The 23,125-nt window shown below is 44.5% G+C and overlaps 1 protein-coding gene across 7 annotated transcripts in view; it reads left to right on the forward strand.

Annotated features, from left to right (window-relative positions):
• BAALC (BAALC binder of MAP3K1 and KLF4) overlaps positions 1 to 14,381 on the forward strand; it is an 81,559-nt gene extending 67,178 nt beyond the window's left edge. For 5 of the 7 annotated variants that reach the window (XR_011421671.1, XR_011421673.1, XR_011421672.1 and 2 more), the window contains 2 exons: positions 194 to 360; positions 11,968 to 14,381. Coding sequence is in view for 4 of the 7 variants with exons in the window: in XM_023648797.2 (XP_023504565.1) it covers positions 194 to 360; positions 11,968 to 12,078 (278 nt within the window). In the remaining 3 variants the exon portion in view is untranslated. Of the gene's footprint in view, positions 1 to 193; positions 361 to 5,176; positions 5,342 to 11,967 lie in introns of those variants that run through there. The other 2 variants (XM_070222465.1, XM_070222466.1) reach the window with 2 other exon arrangements.
• Positions 14,382 to 23,125: the final 8,744 nt, after the last annotated feature.

Below are 23,125 nucleotides of genomic sequence, written 5' to 3' on the forward strand. Positions count from 1 at the left end.
AATTATTTTAAAGTCTCATTTTGGTAAAAAAAAAACAAAAACACATGTTCTTATAGAAAACCTCTGCATGGTGGGACTTCTGGTGAATCTTATTTCTTCTTTTTGGCTATCTTTTTTTCCACACACTTAGGGATTGTTTGCAGCAACTGCCATGTGCAAGACTCTAGTGCCATCCTCTGCTTCCCTCCCCTAGGTGTGCTGGAAGATGGACTGTCCTCCAATGGTGTGCCCCGATCTACAGCCCCAGGTGGAGCACCCAACCCAGAGAAGAAGATGAGCTGTGGGACCCAGTGCCCGAATCCCCAGAGCCTCAGCTCAGGCCCTCTGACCCAGAAACAGAATGGCCTTCGGACCACAGAAGTAAGTGGCAGCCACAGAACTGACCTGGGACTGGAGAAAGGGGGAGAAGCTTGCTTCAGGGCAGGGCCAAGCTGAGCCTGTACCCAGGGAAGGAGCAGTGACGGCTTGCCTTGCCAATGGAAATTCTCCTCCCTACTCATGTAAAAATTGTTGCAAACAAAAATGGCGAGACCCCACCGCTACCCCAACCCCTATCTTGAAGGTTACTGTATTTTTTGTTGAATCAGTGAAAATGGGTTCTTGATATTTGCACTCTTGCTTAAATACAGCTTTGTTCAAGGGTCTCCTCTTCTGTCACAGCTCTCACCATCTTGATAGGACTCTGCTGGTTATAGGAACCAGTCTTAGGCCAGGCAGTTGGCCAGTCTCCAGGGTTGGCAGGATGGGGAGTGGGCAGGGAAGGAGAGAGAAAACCACTGGGGTGGGAGACAAGCCTGGCATTTTACCTCAGACCTTCCAACCAGACAGGCAGTAGGAGGGTCCCCAAGAGGTGCTCTGCTTGCAGAATGTGGTGGCAGCATCACCCCCAGACTGTTGCTCTTGGAGAGGAGGCAGGGCTATGGCATTGCTGGACGTAGCTGGCATCTTTTCCCATCCTTTTCTTTCTCCCAGAGCTGTTATTGGGAGTGCTCCTCTTGCTGCCTCTGGCTCTTCCCATGGGAACGAATGCCCTTAGTGGGCCAGCTCAGGGGTCTGCAGTCTCTTCCTCCCTCCCACTTCCTCATCTTTCCCATGCCTCATACCCCTTCAAAGTCCACTATTTACCCAAAGCTCCAGACCCATATTTCCCCCTCTACCCTGTCAAAAGTTACTGGTCCTGTCTCCTCAGGCCAATGCTACCTGCTTTCTAAGGGTACACCTCGTTATCTAATGATGGAATTCTTGCTCACTTCAGTGAGTTACTTCTCTAAGCTTTGGTTGGAAAACCTGTTGCAAATTCAGCTCTAACGGTCACTAACTAAATGGCTTTTCAGGAGTCACTGAATCTCTCAGAGTCTCAGGTTCCTTATCCACACAAGAGAAATAATACCAAAATGAGAGAACAGGTGGGCCTGTTCTTTGTAAACTGAGAAGTGCTGTAAGAAAGACAGTAAGGATTAACAGGGGTTGGTTAGGCATACAGCACCATAACCCAATTAAATGAAACACTGATGGTGGCCCTTCAGCACCATAGAAGGTAATGGGTGGAGGGTAGATTTGAGGGTAGTAGGGGCCTTCCTAGGATCCTGTATTCCTTACTTTTCCTGTGCATAGCTGGCCTTCTAGAGGTCTCATCATTGCCATCTTCCAAGACAGTCTGGGCCCCACAGAACTGCTCAGAAGCCTAGTGACTGCACTAGTGCAGGCCCTGCCATTTGTCTCCTAGCCTCCTCCCCACACTTGTGCCGTCACCTTTTGAGCCTGATACACCATGGTAGGGAGGAAGCAGCATTGCCTGGTGTGTGGCATGATCCACATACTTTCTTTCCGTCCTCACTTCCTGCCCCCATCATCCATCACTTTAAAATTGCGTCCTGCAATTTACAGAGTTCTTTTAGGTCTCCGGGTTCATTAAGTCCTCCCAAGAGCATTGTGAAGTGAGCATCATCCCCATTGTATAGACAAGGAAACTAAGGTTCATATGGTTGTATGACATGAATAGGCTGTGTAAGTGCTGCAGATGGGTGTCAGTAACTTCAATTTGCTTCAGGTGATGATTAGAAAGGTGGAGCATACAGATCTTAAAGTACTTTTTTATTGAAGAATAATGTATTAGTCAGCTATTGCCACAATATTGCTGCATAACAAAGCACGTCAACATTCAGTGGCTTCAGATGACAATCATTTTCCCCCCCTTACAATCAGTGTGTTCCATGTTTATTATTTGGGAATCAAGCCAAAAGAGCAGCATGTATTTCTGAGGTATATTCTTCAACATTTATGAGGTATATTCTTCTCATGACTATGGCAGAAACCCAAGAGTGCAAAACCAAACTACTTAAACACATTTCATGTCTCTGTTCATGTCATACCGACCAACCTCCCATTGGCTGAAGCAAGTTGAACAAGCCCTACATGAATAGGGGAGGGAAGTAGACTCTGTGCCCAGGGGAGAGAGAGCAAAGGATTAGGGACAATAATGCAATCTACCACATATAACATACATACAGAAAATGTACAAGTCAGTCATACATTCAAAGAATTTTTATAAGGTGGCACACCCATGAACTATCTTCCATATGAAGACATAGAACATTGTCACTACTCCACAAATCCCCCTTGTGCCCCTCACCAAGGCAACTGGGATGTGCCAGTCACCATCCGACCCCACAACATAACCACTCTTCTGACAGTATAGTCACTCATTCTGATACTCTTCTAGCATTATAGACCAGTTTTTATTTTTGAGACTTTTATAAATGGAATCATACAGTACATGCTCTTTTGTGTCTGGCTTCTTTTGTTTAATGTTATGCTAGTGAAAATCATCCATGTTGTTGTGAATTGCAAAAATTTCCTCATTTATTTTGTTATGTATATTCCATTATTTGAATACACTGTAATTTAACCATTCTACTTAAAGGACATTTGGGTTATTTCCAGTTTGGGGCTATCGTGAACAATATAGCTGTTAACATTCTCGTGCATGCCCCTTGGTGGACATTCACTTCTTTTGGGTATATACCCAGGAGTAAAATTGCTGGCTCACAGGATAGGGATATATTCACCTTTAATAGATACTGACAAACAGTTTTCAAAAGTGCTTATGTCACTTTACCAGCTAACCAGCAACAGATGAGTTCCAGTTATGAAACATGAGAATTTAAAGACAGTAAATTGTACTTAGCCCTTCTTTCTTAGGTCTGTGATGGCAACCTTCTAGGCAGAGCATAGCATGCTAACCACTTCATTATATTGTCTCGCTTAATCCTCACAACTCCTCTAAAATGTTGATATTGTTGTCTCCAGTTTAGAGATGAGAATGGAGACTCAGTGCTAAGAAAAGCACTCCCCCTGGACGCACACATGCCAGATCCTGTGTGGAAGTTAAAATGGGAGCAGGTAGAGCCAGCCCCCGGGGCTCCAGCTGCAGTGGAAATTGTCACAGGAGAGTGAGGACCACACACAATGCACCTGACCAACGCAGCCCCACGGGGCAGATGGGCATAGCGATAAGCCGGCCACTGCAGCTTTTGTTTGCACAATTCAATGAACAATGGCTGCTTTGTAACTATTTCCAAAATAAGATCAGGGAGCAGATAACTTCTGCTTTAAGTGTTCAGACAATTGCTGAAGTGCATCAGTGGTCTTTGCATCCTGAGACCTCACCAGCCAACAGATGTCAGGGATCCCTTGAATCCCTCAAAGGCCTTAGCAAAGGTTTTCTATCTAAGGTGTCAGTTTACAAGCGAAGTTTACGTCTGATTCAAGCTTCTGTCAGCAGCACAGTTCTCAGCTGCCTGGAATCTGCCTAATGAAAATAGCTTTCTTCCTATTCCCTCCAGGACCTTGACATACTGTCCCTTCCTAGCTTGTCTCTCATACTCTGGGCTAAAGCTTCCTGCATTTTCAGTGTGGCTCAGCCAGTATCCACCTGCCTCTCCCAGTCCTCCTTTGCTTCCTCGAGACGACCTTACAGCATTTCACAGCGTTCCATCTGGCTGATGGTTCTTTGACTCTTTTTTAAAGCTTTCCTTCTCCAGCAGAACCCATTCATGAAGCGTGTATCCTCACGCGCATGCCTACTGCAGTATTTCCATTTAGATTTACAAAACAAGTTTGTGTGTTAAAGGCAATCCTGCTGGGCCTGGAAAATTTCCTCACAAGTGCCTATAAGCACTCTTCGGATTCATTCATTTAATGTTCATTCACTCAGCACCACCTAGGTGTCAGGCACTGTTCTAATGCCAAAGATCCAGGAGTGGAAAAGGCACACATGCCCTTTGCTCTGAAGCAGCTGCCACTTTCAATGGCGGTGAGGGTGGAGAGTCCGATACTATGGAATAAATGAACATAGCATTTACAGACTCTGCATGGAGCTGTGGAGGAACTAAAAGGCCACTGGTTGGAGATAGAAACTACTCTATGTAACACAGATGCCTCCGCACAGGTCAAATCACTTTTTGAAGGTGGTGAGAGGCAACTAATGTTGCTGTGATGGTGAACAGCAGCATCTCATATTCTGAGCCCTTCTCTGCTTCATGTCCCGTCAAACAAACCTATTTTCCTTCTTTCACTTCCTCCTGGCCCCTGTCTTATCCCTTGTGTTAATGGGTGCTAACTGGCAAAGAGAATGTGACAAAAATGATCTTTCACAAATTGGAACTGACTCCCTCAGTAGAGAGTTCTTTCTCTATTGCACCTTGATTTCCTCTAGTCACTTGGGACCTTTTTGACTCCGCAGCATCTGATAAATCATTGACTCCATCTGCTTCCCCAGCTTCTTCTCCGAGCTCAACAAATAACACAAGAGGAGGATCTGTAGTCGCTTGTTCTCTCCTCCTAATTAATTGTTCAGGAACTCTGGGCTGCCTCCAAACACTTACTCTCCAACCTGATTGTTTCCCCTGGTGTAGGACTCTTGTTTTTCTCCCCTAGAACTACCACCTCAAGTATTTAGCTAAGGTGGAAATGTCTTTGTGACTATAGCTCTGAGCAGTATGTGGCTGGTCTCTCTCCCAAAGAGCCTTCATCTCTTCAGGAGCTGCATCTTTTCAGGTTGCTTTATTTATTCTCGGCAAAGTGACCAGACAAGGCTAAAGGAAGTAGCCAATGCTTGGACTGATTCTCAGCTAAGGTGCTTCTTCCTTCTGCTCTCCCTTCCCTGTTCTTCCAGTGTCCGATTGCTGGCAAGGCTTGGTCCAGTCCAGGAAAGATGAGTGAAGCCTCACAGAAATGACTGTAGCCAGAGAAGGAGGCCTGATCCAGAAAGGAGGATAGGACCAGCCCAGAATTCCTCCTGGATGGCAGTAAGATGAGATATATGAGAAGAGTTTGGAAAGTAAATATGAGTTTCTCCTAGAAAAACAAGAACATGATATTAAAAGGAGGGAGAGAATGAAAGAAATCCTTGGGGAAAACCAAAGAGAAGGAGACCTCTTAGAAGGCACTTGGATGCACTCACTAGTTCAAGCCTGGCAGTATGTGGATGTCACAGTAGGGGATGGGCGGGCAGTGTACGTGTATGTGTATGTGTGTGTGTGTATGTAGTGATTCCAAAATGCATCTATATATTGGCTGCTACCTTATTTAGGTGAAGAATTGCGAGACTCACTATTCATCTAAGGGTCTGCAGAAAAACCAGTTCAATTAGAAGCCACACAGGGCAGAAACCTCCTCATTCTTCTTTGTAGTCTTCCCTTGCCCGCTGAGCCTACTTCAGGGTTATGCACATGATATGTACTCTCTAACCACATGTTGAGTGAGTGAGACCAGCCTAGTACTTCATTGAGATTAGAAAGGTTTCCCATGGCTCCACTCCCACCCGCCACCCTGCAGCACCACCATCATGTGATTGATGACTGTTCTGTGGGAGCCCAGTTGCTTTTCTAAAGCAGGTTCTACTGCGTTCCTAGTGTTTGATTTATCTGAGGTTCAAGTTGAAAAGTAGCAACTCCTTTGGCACTTGATACCTGATACGATAGATACCCCTGATACGTAGTCAAGTGAGTACCGAGCATGGGGCTGTGGTCTGTACAGGATTTGCTCCAGGCTTGGGGAGTTCTTGTGAGTTTTGCCTGAGGCGTGGTCTCACTCCTGCCTATGGAGGGTATCATCCTGGCCTTTGGTGGAGTTGCTGGAATCAAATGTTTCCTAACTGACCTCGCATTAATGCCATAAAATTCATGAAGCAGCAGCAGATAAATTCATGAAGTTTGAGAACAGCTAGACATTTGTTACTGTCTGTCTCCCTTTAACGGGACTTGACTGGAAAGAAGAAAAATGTCTTGAGTTGCAGCTGACAAGGCTTAATCTTTTGGGAAGGAGGAGAGGAAGGAACTAATGTTTTCGTAGTGTCTACTGTGATCCAGACACACTTTATATGGCATCGTCTGTAACTTTCATAACTCTAAGTGGTGAGCAGCATCATTCCCCACCTGGGAAAACAGGCTCAGAAAGGTTAGATATTTGGCCAGTGTGGCATGCAGAGTAGTGATTTGGCTGTGTTGGAATTCAAACCCAGGTCTGTCTCCTCTAGACCCCATGTTCTTCCTTCCCATTGGCTGAAGCAAAATGATGAGAATTTAGAGTGAGCTCTGGCAGAGTTGTGGGAGGCTGGCTGTGGGACCTGGGGCCACCATCTTTAGTTCTACTCACCACCTAGACTGACATTGGCCTTGGGCAAATTGCGCTAGCCTGAGTGACTTCAGCTGCCTCATAGGGAAAGTGAACACAGTAACGTTCCCAGTTGTCTCTCGGGGATGGTGCAAGAACAATCAATTATAAGCATGATTGAAATCCTGTAGGAAAGTTCTGTGACATTTAGGCAGGGCGGTGTACACAGGTTCTGTTCTTAGGGATTTTTTTCTCTCTTTCTGAAGGTTTATCTTCATGTATGTGTTCTTTGTCAAATTATTCATTGGGTGTCTATTATGTGATAGGCACTAAGATTCTGGGGGTGCTGTGGTGAACACAACAGACTGGGTCCCTACCTTCTTGAAGTTTATAATCCAATGAGGATATAGAAAATAAGCAAGGAAGAAAACAAATAAATATATTATCCAAACCACGTTTAAAGGCCAGGAAGGAAGTAAAGAGTTTCAGGAGAGAGAATAAGATGGGGCTGTATGCTTGTATATGTGTAGAAAATCCCTGGAACATTCGGTAAGAAATCATCAGCCATGATCACCTCTGGGGCAAGAATAAGCATGGTCGGAGTGTGGGAACAAGGGTTACTGTTCACTATGCCCTTCTTGACTCTCTGGATTTCTTTTACCATAATTATCTATTGTTTTTATAATTAAAAGATTCTAGTTATACAGAAAAATTTGTTCTGATAAATCATCATCTCAGTAAGCTTTGCTTTTCTTTGTTGTCCATAAGAAACTGTGAAAAGGTTTGTACAATCCCTTGTTAGGTGTAGATGTATTTGCAGAGTCAACGTAAGGCTGAGAACATCTCCACAGCCACGCGTTGCTTAATGACAGGGATGTGTTCTGAGAAATGCGTCGCTAGGTGATTTCGTTGACATGCGAACATCACAGAGTACTTACGCTAACCTAGATTGTGTAGCCTACTACTCATCTAGGCTATATGGTACTAATTTTATGGGACCACCATCGTATATGTGGTCTGTTGTTGACGGAAATATCATTATGCAGTGTTGAATGACTGTATTTCCATTTGGGGGGAAAGTGAGAAAAGGCTGAGCAGATTTAGCTACACTTTTGAGTCCAGGCTTCCATGGAGCAGCCAGGCTGCCCCTACTTCCACAAGGAATGAGCTGGATCGTTGACTTCTAAACCCCAAGAGAAACGAGTCCATCTGGGTTGGAGGCTGCCAGGAAGTTATCACAGTCAATCTGGTCACCCTTGAGAAATGGCAGCCAATAAATTACTTTTAATTAAAGAGGCAGTATCAAGAGGACTAAAATCTATAATTCACAGAGTACTAAACCTACAGAAATTAAAATGAGGCAAGGGAAGAATAGAAAAGCTGTAAAACTGGGTGAGAAACAAGAGGTGGCCCATTAGCAAGAGTCACTGGTGATAAAACTCACAGAAGAAGAATTTTAGAAATGAAGGAAGGACTGAATTACCAGGCAGCCTTACAAGCAAAAGGTGCCAAACAGGCTTCTCTCATCATTGAGTTGGGAACTGCAAGGGTTTTTTTTTTTTTAAGCCAGTAATTGCAATAGGGACATGTTTTCTTTTCCTGTCATTAATTAAAGAGGGTGGAATGTTAAATAAAAAGGTTTGGCTGACTGCAAACCACATCAGAGTGGAAAATATCTATGTTATGCAAAATGCCATAGGCCTCGAGGAACAAAATGGTACAATTGTTCTCTGTATCTATATAGCTCTCTTCTCATAGGAGGGCAAAGCAACTTATTTCTTGGAACTTCTCGAGAGAATATCTGGCATTGTAGTTCTCTTCCCCATCTTCTTTCTGCCTCTCATTTGGGCTTGAAATCTGAGGTTTCCACGTTGTAACTAGATTGCCGCAAAAACTGACCTCCTGAGTATCCTGCTCCTATAAAAGGGGTGGGCACCCTTCCGCTGATGTCTCAGACTTGAAAGTTTCTCTTTTATAAAACACTTCCAAGAAAACGTATTGTTGTTCTAATTGTTTAATATTCTAAATTTAATACAGTGTAATTATTTGAGAAGCGACTTGTTTATGGCTTGGACCCTTCTGTGCCCATCATTGGAATACAGAACTCCAGTTTGTCCTTTATCCACATGCATATCTTGTAGAGTTATTATTATTGTTGTTATTTAGAAGTAGTAGTAGCAATAGTCGGAGTTTCAGTAGAAGAAGGTTTCGATTTAAATTTGGTATGTTTGACTGACATCGTTTTGCAAATAGAATTAATGTGAATGGCTATAATTGGGGCACCTAACTGTCCTGGTTTGCAGGGGCCTGAGGAGGTTCCCTGAATGTGAAACTTTCAGTTTTAAAATAGGTCAGTCTTGGGCAGACTGGAAGAAGTCGGTTACCCTATTAATGCTAAGTGACACTCTATTAATGCTAAGTTAATTATCTCAACAAACCTAAGAAGCAGGCATTATTTCCCCACTTTCAGGTAAAGGAACTGAGATTCAGAGGTTAAAGCAACATGTGTTGTCACAGCTAACTGGTGGCAAAGCTTTGCACTAAACCCAGGTCTGCTTGGCCCCAAAGCTTGTCCTCTGCACATCTCCACGGTGCAGGCTTTGATATACAGATTTCAGAAACTGCCCCATTGTACTTGTGATTCAACCATGCATATTCTGTGGCTGTCCTGGGAATGCCTATTTTGTAGCCTTTGACTCTTTGGGCTAGGACAGTAAGAATCATCCAATTGCTGAATACTTGCTTAGGTTTTTAAGCTTAGAAAAGCAGAGCATTTCTTTGTATGATCTTTAATAACCTTTTGTGAAATCTTGCCAATAACTCTAAAGAAAAGCAGTTATGCAGTTCGGAAAGTTTACGTTTCCATTCTGGAAAGCTCCCTTACTGCCCATCAGCTTGAGGGGAATGCTGCTGTCAACTTGGCTCATTTCAAATAAGGCTCCTGTGTGTCTCTATGCCGTGCCCCAGTCCTCAAAGCTTTTATGCAATAACGCCTGAAATGGAAATCTGATGGAACTAGCCTCATAGTTGCCACACTTTTCTTTAGGAAACAAAATTGGTTGTGGGACTTTATGAATTCTCTGCTTTTAGGGAAAAATAAACCCATGAAAGTCACTGCCTGCCCTGGTGCCAGTTCAGGCTTGGAAGAGGTGAGTGTCAGACTGAATCCTTCGACAGCACTGACTGCTGATTGTTAAAGCACGGGTACACCGACAGATGAGGTGTGCTCATCCGTTCCTTCATCCATTTACTCATCCAGAGTTAAATTGAGAACCTACTACATCTCAGACTATGCTAGGCACTGGGAACACGAAGAGGAAAACAGTGAAATCCTATGTCATGAAATCAATGGATAAGGCTAAAATTGTGTATGGTCACAATTATCTTTAAACATCCCTCAAATCACCCATGAAATATTACTTTAGGTCAGGTTCCCTAGAAGCAGAGCCTGGGATGAGGATCCTTGTACAAGGAAGTGATGGAAAGAGTAGTCTCCGGTGAAACCCGTAAGGTAGTGGGGGAAGCAGGGTGGGGCAGGACCAAGTTCCCCAAACACGTGAGCTCAACTGAACAGCGGTAGTGTTGCCTCAGCCTGATCCTACAGGGAGCTCCGGAGCATGAATGGCATCATAGATTCATACCCCCTTGAGGCAAAAGGGCCAGCCTTTTGTATCCCCAACAATCAGGCATTGGCTTTGGGCTGTCTCCAGGAATTAGGGCGTAACCTCTGGCGTTTCTCAGGGAGGTGGCTCCAGTCAGATGAGGGCAATTCTCAAGAACAGGGTGCTGCTGTGAGCAGTTAGCAGCCAGAACTCACAACAGCTGGGGAATGGATGTACCGGCCAAGTAAAGGGAATCTGAGGGGGGCATTGCCAGCAGCTACTACACAGGATTTATGTGACATGTTAGAAACCTACATATCATTTGTTAATAAATACAGTGAAAAATTAATTTTTCTCCAGTGGTACAATATTTCACCATTTCTTCAGATGCACTACAGATGAAGTAGTTGGCTTGTGTTCAGGGACCATGTTGTATGAAAAATATGCCTCTACCATCACTAGACTCACACGCAGCATGGGGAGATGCTCACGCTGTGGGAGATTCTCCCACAGATCTCAGACTGATTCTGCTTTCCAGGTAGCACACTCTGAGATGTCATTATATAGGATGTTCACTGGGAAGTGCCCTGTCAACACCTGTGGGAAGGAGGGCTGGAAGCAGGAATGAGCAGAGGGAGAAGTCGAGTCACAATGCAGGCCTGACAATAGCCTCAGCTGATGCCATCCACTGGGGAGCTCTGAAGCTAAGTGGCTTGTCTGAGCTGGCCTGCTTTGGGCCAAATGGCCAGGCCTTGATACCCCTGCATTTACCCCCTCATTGGGCCACCTCAGGAAGGGCAAGGTCCTGGGTGAAGTGGCTCTCTGAGGCCACCCTGAGGGGACAACTGGTGGCTATTTGCTGACTGCACTCCCTGCAGCTGGACAGCAGGGCCTTCCCGGAATGAGGATTGGGTGGCACATGTCTTTGTCCAAGATAGAGATGACTCAAGGCCCATCTCATGCTATTCTAAGCATGTGATCGTTGAGTGGGATGGGTGCAAAATTACCTCTCGCTTGCAATTGTTAAAGACTGGACGCTGCTCACTAGCCGAAGTGGCTTCCCTTGAAGGGGGTTGGGGGGATTGGGCACATATGGTTCAAGAACCTACAGTTTAGTCAATGCTTTAGTACTAGTGTGAATTCTGGACTTTTGTCATTGTTGTATCTTCACTTAGAAGAGGATAATCTATCCTACTTTTTACTCATTGTACTTACTCTTTTTTTTTTTTCATTTTGATTTAGTAACAGGCATTGTGCTAAGTACCTTACATGCATTACCTTAATCTAATCCTTACAATAACCTTATGAGGTAGCTACTATTATCATTCCCCAATTTACAGATGAGGAAACTAAGAGTTAGAGAGGTTAGAAAAAACTTGCCCATAGTGAAATTATATAGTCAGTATTTAAACCAAAGTCTATCAGACTGGAAAGCTCAAACCATTAACCACTCTACTAAAACCAGCGAAGCCTTCACATTACCCTTTGATGGACCTCAACTAATTCACTCATTCATTCGACAACATTTTACTGAGCATTCCTTATGCCAAGCTCTGCTCTAGGTTGGAATTAGAGAGTCAACAGAGAAAGATACGAAAAGGAGTGTATGTGCCTGTGTTCTTGTGGGTCATTTTTCCTGCCCCTCTCTCTCTGTGTATGCGTGTGTAATAACCTCAAGAGATTAATGCAAATATGAAGACCTTTGGATATTTCCCAGTAACTCAATTCACTGTGTTAAACTTTTTAACAGACTAAAAGAGATGCTAAACGAATGTCTGCAAAAGAAGTCACCATTAACGTTCCAGACAGCATCCGACAGGTGGACAGAAGTCAAAGAATCACGAAGAACTGCGTCAACTAGCAGAGTGTTCAACTAGAAGAACAGATGGTCTTCTTTGGTGCCCTTCACATACTGGATGCCATCAAGGAAGCCTGAGGAAGTGGATGCCCCTTGCTGAACGTGAACGTTGCTGAGTGTCTTGAGAGACTGTCTCACCTGGCAGCCAGTGGCCGTCTGAGCTGTCGGGACACTCTCAGCCTCCTATTTATCATGTCAATGTATTGGCACGGCACTCACGTATGGTAATCGACTGCAAATGTGCAGTTCTGCTTGCCTCCTTGCAGCTCCTGCAGTACAGTCTGGTGTAAAAGTGGTGAGCTAAAGCCACAGACCCATTTATGAAGCACAGAGAGGTAGAAGGGGCGGATTGATTCCATGTGTGATAGATTCACACGTCGGTTCTAAGCGCTCCTGGCCACGGTAATGTGCACTGCTTCAGGCAAGCTTTTTCTTGTGTTCTTTCTTTTTGAGTATCACCATCACAGAGCTTACCATGTTCACTTAAAAGGTTGCTTTCACCCAACTCTAAACCCCTGTTTCTAAAGCAAGAAACAGCAAACCTCCGTGTTATTCTTGTTTCCTTAGCTCAGTATGAGACAGAGGCAGATGCAATTTCACACAAACTAACCCCGCCAACCCCCACAGCGGCGTGTCTTTGGGAGGTCTCTATGATGCAGTCACACCCACTTCTCTGTCTTCAATGGCCCCCATGCTGATGTCTATGTCAGCCTCTGAACCACAATATCACAGTTGTTGTGGTTGATGCATCCAACCTAGGATGCCTAGGATGCATTTTTCGTAGCTTTCCAGCTTCCTTTGCTTGTATTCTTCAGTGTTTTCTCTCTCTAGTTGGGTCATTTGCAATTGTTAAAGACTGGACACTGCTCACAGGAGGGAGATAATCCAGAATATGTTGGCAGCTTCCCTTTGCACAGCACAGGGCTTCCCTTCGGCCTCTCTGTACACAGACCCAGGACGATGTCCTTTTGGTACCTGCAGAGGAATCACTTTAGAAAGTCAGTAGTACCTGGTTGATGCACATTCACACTGACATTGGACTGGCATGTACTGTGTTAGAGATGAGGTAGCTGATGCAGTAAAAAAGAAAAAAAAAGTGTTTTGATAGGAATAAAATTTTCTAGCATTTTTTTAAGCATGTTAAGGTGGAATTATTTTCCTCCACAGTAATGTAGCATGATTTTTAAAGGACTGTTAACATGCCTGGGGTTGGGAAAGGTAGGACTGAAATTGTACCAAACGATACCAATAAACTCCATGTTAGCAGATAGAGGCAGCCTGATGGTGTGTGTTTATATCACAGAGTCCAGAGAATTGACATGAGCAGGGTAGAACTCAGATACTCGGCCTCCTCACCTGCCAACTCTTATTCCCCAAACGCAAGTGGGCAGTGTCTTTTCTTTCTTCCTTCCTTCTTCTCTTCTTCCTTCCTTCCTTTGGTAGATTGTATATTTCTTCCATAACATTAAATGCCATGTGTCAGGAACCATGCAGATGCTGAGAGATTTGGAATCTGGCCAATCAAAATTTTATATCCTGAATCCCACAGTGGTCTTAATAACTAGGAGACCAACTTAGATGCTAAGGTATAGTGTGTGTTGTAGATTGCGCTGCAGTGTAATCTCACTTTTATATTCAGGATAGGTTTCTGTCTCAAATTTCAGATCTGGGTGTTTTCTTAATCACTGTATGAGACTTTATGAGACACAAAACTATGGTTTTCCCAATCCTCTATTATTTTCTGATTCTTTGAAAAAGGGCTTTTCAGGAACTTAACATTCTTAAAAAATTTTTTTAAATAATAAAAGCAAAACCTGTGACTCCTGTGTCCCCAGTGGCATTACTCAGCAGGAGCCCCCAGCTGCCAAAGCTTGGCATTGATCCTGCCAGTACAAGGGCTCGCTCTCCCAGGGCATGTGCTTTGTGTTTTATGTAGGGTATTCCTTCTCCAGTCCCTGTGCTGTCTGTCAGCCACGGGCTAAGCCTAGTTTCTCTTTACAACCTTGTTTTTGCATCACTTAAGTGCTACATGTTGTTTGGAATTTATCAACTTGAGAGGGTGCCTCTGTTTTATATAGAAACAATTTCTCACTTCTGAGGGAGAAGGGGACGAGGACATATATGATCTTTCTGCAGAACAACCTGGATTTCACCAAGACAGTGACCAGAAGTTAAAACATGTTACTGGAAATTCGTCTGGCAATTTTTTCATGCGCGTATGATACGGGAACTGAGTCTTACTCTCCTATCGGCATAACACTTTCTATTGCAAGTTTGTGTCAATAAAGTCATCAATTTCAAACATATGGACAGTTACAGAGACTCTTTCCTGGAACCTGCAATTTGTATGTAGAGCTGCTTAGATTTTTTTTTTTCTTTTAAATGAAGGGTTTTTACATAATTGATCCCTGTGAATGTTTCAAAAAGCCTTGTACAGTAAGTAAGGAGAATGCTATTAGCTCCAACTTACAGTTATAAAAGTATTTATAGTCCACTCAACCACTAAGTGATGGAGGAGGGATTCAAGTGAGAGAAGTTTACCTGCACATCCAGTGCTTTTTCCACCGTATATCATGGTGCCTTTCCTGGCAAGAAGGTCTAGCATGGCTAGGAGACTCGGCCATTTGGAGGGGAATTGTGACAGCCTGAGACTAGGCTGAGCCCAAGTCTAAGAGTGACCGGCAGTGACTAGAAAGGGATGGTGAGCTCTTGGGGAGTGGGTCTGGCTAGGCTCCCTTATCCCTCCAGAGAGGATGACCTTGACCTGGTGTGAGAGGACACCTCCAGTGAAAGTCAGAAAGAGGAGAAACTTCACAATTCAGAGGAGTTTGGAATTGTACCCTCAGAAGAGCTGCTAAGACCCAAAGGTGAGTGAAGTCATAGCAGCCAGGGACCACCTGTTCTGCAAATGCCCCAAGAACTCCTTGGATCTGCAGGCGAGGGACTAATCCTCCTCACTGCCCCCCTGCTGCTCACCTGCACAGTGCTCCCACCCCCAGCCCCAGCCCCCAGGCTACCTGAACACACACTCTGGTTTGCAGTCTAAGCTCTGCTAACCTTCACCTGTTTATGCCCCTCACTGGCTGCCCCACAGGCCACACAAATGTATCCCATCCAAATTTGCTCCTCTATGCAGGATTCTCAAACTGTCACTCTGCTGAACCAGATGGCAGACATGCTTTGTTTGGCTGTCATGGTTGTAAAACTGGAGAATGTCACAGAAAAAGCAAGCTCTAGCAGAGACTCCTAGTTTAGAACTCCATTATCCATTTTCCCCTTCTTCCTTGGCTCGGCCCAAGCCCACTTAAAATAGAGATTACAGTTTCTAGGTTCCTTTGCAGCAAGGAGTAGCCACATGATTAAGTTCTGTCCAATGAACTAAAATGAGTAAGGCTTGGAAGCTTCCAGGATGCCTCCTTATAAAAGAATGATCAAGCCCTTTTACCTTCCTGCTTCCTGAAATAAGGAGGTAATGGTTGGAGCCACAGTGGTCCACTGGGTCAGGAGCTGATCCTGGGAATGGAAGACATGCCATGCTGAGCAACAAGTTAGAAGAAACCTGGGTCCCTGATTCCACTGAGCCTACATGAGCCTTAGACTTCACACCCCAGACCTCTTTTTGTGGGAGAGAAATATACTTGTACGTCATTTAAGCTGCTGTTTCAGGTCATTACTCACAGCCAAACCTAATTCTAATTGATATATAAACTTTCCATCTTCTGAAGATGTGGAAGATCTTCCACCCCTGGGCCATTCTTGCCACTCAGACACAGTCAGCTGGAGCTGATAAGGCTGTGTTAGCTGAGGCTGGAGGTCTCCAGATTGTGAGGCCCCCACCACACATTGTGGCTTACACGTGGCAGCCTCCCATTTGTGTTACCTGCTGGAACCCTGAGACAGTTGTGTTTGCAACCCCTGCTCCAAATTCTGTTCCCGATATATTGTTTTCATGTTCTTTTCACGAGTCTTTGAAATATAGAAGGTCCTTTTACCACATCCCACCAATATGACAAGTCAATCTCAGGAGGATTTTCTGAGTTGGAAAATTACAGATATGACTTAATATTTAAAATTATGTATTCACTCCCCCTTTTATTTACTCTGTATGTATTTATCAAGAAGCTTCAATGTGTCAGAAGTTGGGAGATGGTCAGGAATAAAACAGACCTGGTCCCTGCCCTCAGGGAGCTGGTATTCTAGTGGAGGAAACAGATAATGACAACATAAAAAATAAATTACCACAATAATTTAAGATGGTGATGGGTGCTGAAAAGAACATTCACAGGAGAATGGACGGGAGGGAGGCAGGAATGGGGCAGGGACCCATTTAGGAGGCTGTTGCAGCAGCTGTGGGGAGATGTTAGCGGCAAGGAATAGGGTAATGGTGGTAAAGATGGATGGAAGTGGGTGGATGCTGAGTATGTTTTGGAAATGGAAACCTTAATATTTGCTGATAAATTGGGTTTAGGAAGTAAAGGGAGAAATCAGTGTGATTCCTAAGTTTTTGGTTTGATCATGTTAACCTAAAAATAAAGAGCCAAAATGAGAGGCAGAGAGGCATTTATTTTGGAATCAAAGAATTGGAATTTTGGGAGCACAGATTCAGGTAGAAACCCAAATAATGTCCTGCTAGGGAGTAAGAGTCAGGGGCTTTTAAAGGAAAAGAAGGGAGGTTGTATTACAAAGAATTTTAATTGGAGTTGGAGGCAGAGAGCTAGTCTTGGCTAAACATTGATTGGCTATTGATTCTGTCCTCAGAAAGTCCACAATCCACAGTCTTTGCAGTCAGGATGTCTGTTCTCCTGCTGACTTCTCAAACAATTGCTTGTGAAACAATTGCCATTTTGTCCTAGTCCAAAGGTTTGGCCCAGTCCAAGGTTCAAGACAGCAAGGCAGTTTCTCTGGAAAGGCAGCTCTGACTCCATTTAAAATGGCTCCACCAAAGTCAATTTTGACAATCAACAGGGTTCCCGGTAAGATAGACAGGGTGAGAGAAGTTTTGCGGCGCGGGAGCTTGGAGGGTGTTCACCCAGCTGAGCCATATTTCTCCATCTCCCTTACAGTTAGCTCCTCAACTATTTCAGCAATAGTTAATTCTCCTTCAATTACTTCAAATCATTCCCACAAACTATCCCCCATAAAAAACAGAAAAACCAGCATCAGAAGGACTGTATACTTAATTCTCTTGGGAATTTGGAAGTATTAGAAGATTCTGACATGATCAGAGAGTAGATCACCCGATCTTTTTGACCCAGCAGAGAGCCAAGTCTGGGCACTTACTCTAGAGTGAGCTCCGCAGTTTTAGTTTCTTAGCTAGGCATTCTCCAGGTAGAACTCTGCTTTGAAAGGAAAAGGGCTGAATAACATTGCCCTTTCTGACCCGCACGGCCCTTTTCATAACATTGCCATGTGCCAGAGAGAGAGTTGAAAATGTTTGTTTGCCTTTTGAATTTTATTTCATTATCCAGAGAATATCCCCTTCTGTTCTAATAGCTACATCAGCCACGGGATGGCCTATGAAACAGGAGGTGGCAGCCAGACAGCCAGGAAAAACAGAGAACACAGGCTTCCGGGGCACAGGACAAAGGCTCAGCTGGCACCTTATAGCAAGTCCAGGAGCCTCTCAGAGGCTCACTTCCTGTCAGGGGAAATAATAGCATCTTTCTGAGGGTGTGTTGTGAAGATTAAGTGAGATAACAAATGTAGATAACAGTATCCACCACATAATAATAATTACAGCCCTGTGCCAGGAACGGTACTAGGTGCTTGACACACGCTACTTGTAATCAATAAAGCAGTCCTGCCAGGTGGGCCTCGTTAGCCCCACTTTACAGATAAGGAAACAGAGACTTAAACACCCAAAGCCACAAAACTACTAAACAGCATAGCTGGGATCCGAACCCATGTCTACCCGTCTATAAAAACCCATGCTCTGTCCATTGCACCGTGAGTAAGTGCTCAACAAATGTTAATTTCTTCCTGTCATGATAGATGGCAAGTGACTTCACAGCCCTTTTTATATCATCAGTGTCTCCGCACTTCAAAGTTGTCTGTGCTAATGCCAGGATCAATGATAGCACCCCAGATACAAATCTGCGAAATTTTACCTTTGTTTCTTTTAAATTTTTTTCTTCACAGCAACAAAAGCAGTAGCTCTCTTTTGAGTTGTGCCACAATATTAAAAGTCCTTTGAAGGTAATGCTAATAAATTTTGGGGTCTTTCTAAAACGTATGGAAAACCTAAGTATTATAGATCTACCATAGTAATCACTCCTTCCTCTTTGTTCCAGAATAGGAAACTGAAGGCCTGAGCTAGCAGGGTCCCAAGGAGAAAGCACATGCCAGCTCAAAGGGCAGCACTGTGCCTTGTACACAGCGGCCTCTCAACCACTGCTGTGGAAAAGAACAACATGGAATAGAATTGTTTTCCAGTTTAAAAAAATTAGCAGGTAGAAAGAATTATAATTGCTTAACACAATGGCTGGCAGTACAGCTGCACATGGGAATCACACGGGGAGCTTTACAAACTATTCATGCTCGGTCTCACCCTGTGGGATTCTGGTTTAATTGGTCTAGGATACAACCTGGACTTTAAGATGTTTTAAAACTCCCCAGAGGGTTCTAATGCGCAGCCAGGGTTGACAACCACTGCCTCAGCAGATCACGGGATTAGTGTCTCCAGAACTATATGAGGGGGTCTTAAATCACACTCCCTGGGTTTGAATCCCAGTTTCACCACTTACGAGTTTTGTGACCTTGGGAAAGTCATTTAACCTCTTCGTGCTCCTGTTTGGCCATTTATAAAATGGGACAAATCGTATCTCATGGTAGCAGGAGGATTTTGTAAAGACATATATATATATATATATATATATATATATATATATATAAAGCACTTAGCACAGTGCCCAGCACATGAAGATAAACGAAAGGTTGCTTATTATTGTCCAACTGTGACCCAGCCATGAAATTTGCAGGACATGGGCAGGGCCTGGCATAGAAAGTTCAGCTCTCAAGGATAAATGTGCTAGAGAGCTGGCTCCTCATTTGAGTACTTTGTTTCTTCTCACGCACCACAAGTGTACATTTTCAAGATAAGCATTTCTTATCCAATATAAAACGCACCTTGGACAGCCTGGGTTGAGGAGCGCAACTATCTTCAAGAATCTTCCTAAGGAGTATGTGCTCGGCCCTGTGCAGAAGCACCGACTCAGGATAACACGGAGGAAGAAAACTTGCTTAGTTGGTTTTGGGCTATCGAAGCTTTACATTGTTCCTTTAAACTTCTCTGAGCTTTCATTTGCAAGCTCTCTGGAGGGCAGTTTTCCCCAAATTGGTAACTAGCAAGCAAGACAATTTTCGATGTAAAGGAATCCCACTGGAGGAGTTGTATGGCAATGGACTGGAGTTTCTGCATTTTTCTTTTGCGCCAATATTGCCCAGAACCTGCCGTCAACTCTGCAGTGCTGTTCTCGAAGAAGGAAGAACCCAGTTCCAGCGTGTTTGACTAAGCTGCACCCACTGCAGACCCACTGCAGGCCCATTTGGTTCTCCTCGGCTGTTGAAGATATCCCAGTTTTCTCCCTGGCTGTCACAATCAGAAAAGACCCAAGTAAATACATATTCAAATACATCACTTAAGTGGGCACAGAAAATTAAATCCTTTAAAAGGAGCTCCTTCTAAAACAGTTTTGTTTGAGATCCTGGGGAGAGGAAGAATAGGGACAATTCACCCACTGATTCTTGAGCAAAATCAAGGCTAGTTTTTGCCCCCGCACAAAGAACACCCGAGTGGATGAGACTCTGGTAACCCTACACTTGCTATTGAAACCTCCATGACATTTACAGCCTCAGGCCAGGGGCCTGGAGGTGGACACACTGGGCTGAGCTCCAGGCTGGGCTGCTGAGAGTGTGAGCAGCTCAGTGGATGGCACAGCTCGTGGGTCATGATTGCAAAATGGCTTTATTTTTGTCTCTAACAGTGCCTTTAAAATGTGTTCCAAAAAGTGGGCTTTCCTCTGCCATCTCCAGCAGCCCTAAGGCTTTTCTGGGCATTCACATATAACAGAAAGCCCTATAGTCACTGAAAGTCGCAACCATGGTCTCAATTCAGAAATTAGAAGGAGAGTCCTAGGAATGTATCAACACATCAATCTTCACTCAAAGGTACGATTTCTCTCCCACTTTCTGCTTGCTAGGCCTGTAGGAAGCAGCCAACCTCCCGTAGAGACAGGGCTGTGATCAGCTCACCTCCTCTCTCCTCCATTCTAGTGTTACCGAACAAGTTCCGTTGTGCCCGCCATCCAGAAAGCCAAACACCAAGACGCCAAGATTGCAGCAGAGGGTTTAATCACAAGGCAGCCATGCAAGGAAGCAAGAGCATGAGTCTCAAATCTGCTTCCTGGAAAATAGGGACTCAGGGATATTTGTGGGATAGGGGACAAGGTGGTCTGAAATATGGAGATAGGCGATGGGAGGTGAGGAGAGGTGAGGTAATTGGTGATCTGCGCAAGCATAGTCAGACTTCACGCCTTTTCATAAGGACCCATGTTCACAAAATGGCTGTGTTAGCATGATCTGAGGGTGGAGTCTTTAATCTCTTGACGTCAAAAGGTTGCTTATCAGACATCTGAGTGGACCTAGTTGATGAGTTGGTGGTCCCTACTGGCCTGGAGTGGACAGAGGGGTTCTGATTCCTGAAACACAGCTCGAACACCATTACCGTGGTGACCCAGGCTCCAGGGAGATGCTATCTATAGGAACCTAGTGGGAGTCAGATAGCATATTGCCTAAACATCACAGTTAACAATGAGTGGGTTAAACAGTTAAAAGCTATAATCAGTAATTGCAAAAAGGAAAAAAACCTTTAGTTCCTAGCTACTTAATTATCAATGGCTAACTCTTTGCTAGTTTCACTGGAGTTTGCCAAAGGATGAGGGGAAAGGGAATCAGGAGTTCTTACTCGACAGTTGGAAGCTTACTTCCAGTTCTCAGGGATTTCTGATACTTAAAGTTATTATTTATTTCTTTCTTTGGTGGTTTGGTTTGGTCTTGCTTTTTGCCTGGGCATTTTTCTGTGTCCTCATAAACTCTGTTGCTGGGCTTGTCCAAGAGCAACTCCTGTGCTGGGGGCCATGTGGCCGCTGTTCCCCGCTCTGCCCTGGTTCCAGGGGTCCACCCTGTAGACTCTCTGTTGAAGCCCATCACCCTCCCGTGCTGTCCTCCTGGGCAGGAGTCCAACTGCTCCAGGCCACCTCTCGCTCACCGAGGGGGTTCGAGGGGAGCCTCTGTGCAGAGGGGACATTTGAGCCCAGACCTGAGTGACCAGAAGGAGCCAGATGCATGAAAAACTGGGCACAGAGGAGTACAAGCAAGTGAGGGACAAGTGCAAAGGCTCTGAATGCAGCTGAGGATCAAGAAAGTCCAGTGTGGCTCGATCAAAGGGAGAGAGCGGCCAGGGGTGGGAGCTGAGAAGGGAGAGCAAGGCAGAGGCCAGATCAGGAGGGCCTCATGGGCAAGGAGTTGGGGGTTTTATTTTTAAAAGGACCCTTTGGTTACTGTTTGGAGAAATAGTTGGATTTGGATACGTTTTAGAGGTTGAGCCCACAGAACTTGTCTTTTGGAGGCCCAGAATTGGGATAGAGAACAAGTGAGGAAATCAAAACGATTCCTAGATTTTTGGTTTGAGCAACTAGCTAGTTGATGGTGTCATTTACTGAGAAAGAGATGATAGGGGAAGAACAAATTTGGGAGAGGAAATCAGGAGTTCTGTTTGGGCCTTTAGGTGTTCAGTGCTTATTAGACATTCGAATGGAGATGTTGAGTAGGCAGTTGGATTTTCAAGTCTGTAGCTTGGGGTGAGGGAGGATAGTCAGGCCTGGAGATACAAATTTTAGAGTCATTGGCTCCAATATGTGGGGTTTTTTTTCACACCACCAAGCAATTCTTCAACACCAGCTGAGTGTCCTTCAATGACACCAAGTAGGTATAATTCAACTCAGTTCTGACACTATCTACTTGGAGATAGCATCAGGTCCCACAGGTTAAGGGTTCAGTCCCACAAGACTGCTCCCCCAGACCACCACCACCATTTCAGAGGCCAATCGAAAGTCTAGGTTGTCACCTGAGCTTGACAGACTGGCCATAGATCAGAGATTCCCAGCACCCCTTCCTTGGGTTCGATTTATTTGCTACAGTAGCTCACAGATCTCAGAGAAACATTTTTACTTACTGGATTACTGGTTTATTATGAAAGGATATAACTCAGGAACAGCCAGATGGAAGAGAGACATAGGGCAAGATATGTGGGAAAGGTGCAGAGCTTCCTTGCCTTCTCAGAGCACACCACTCTGCCCACACACACCAACCTGGAATCACTCCAAACCCCATCCTTCTGGGTTTTTGTGGAGGCTTCATTACACAGGCAGATTGATTGAATCATTGGCTATCGATGATTGAACACAATCTCCAGCTCCTCCCCACTCCCAAGAGGTCGAGGTGTAGCACTGAAAGTTCCGCCCCTCTAATAACAAGGTTGGTTCCCCTGGCAACCAGCTCCCATCCTAAGGTTGCCCAGGGGCTTTCCAAAAGTCACCTCATTAACATAACAAAAGGTACCTTTCTGGCTCTCATCACTTAGGAAATTCCAAGGGTTTTAGGAGATCTATGCCAGAAACAGACAAAGACCAAATATATATTTCTTATTATAAATCAATATCACATTGGCAATACATGATATTTAAATTCATGGGACTGCAGGAGCTCACCTCAGGAGAGAATGTTCAGAGTAGCTCTTCACCTCATTTTATGGATGTGTTGATGCAAATAATCCATAATCAAGCTATAAATCAAAACTGGGGTGAGTTTATTATGAGCCAACCCTAAGGAGAGTACCTTCACAAAGGAAGGAAGCACTCCAAATAAACAGAGTGGTTAAATACCATCTTGGAACAAGGGGCATACATCACATATGATAGGAACTTAGCAGGTTGGTGGTCAGCAGGTCAGTGGTCACAAGGTGAGCACAGTAGGTCAGTAATTAATCCTTAGT

The sequence above is a fragment of the Equus caballus genome, chromosome 9, assembly GCF_041296265.1.
Source record: "Equus caballus isolate H_3958 breed thoroughbred chromosome 9, TB-T2T, whole genome shotgun sequence".
Taxonomy (NCBI): domain Eukaryota; kingdom Metazoa; phylum Chordata; class Mammalia; order Perissodactyla; family Equidae; genus Equus; species Equus caballus.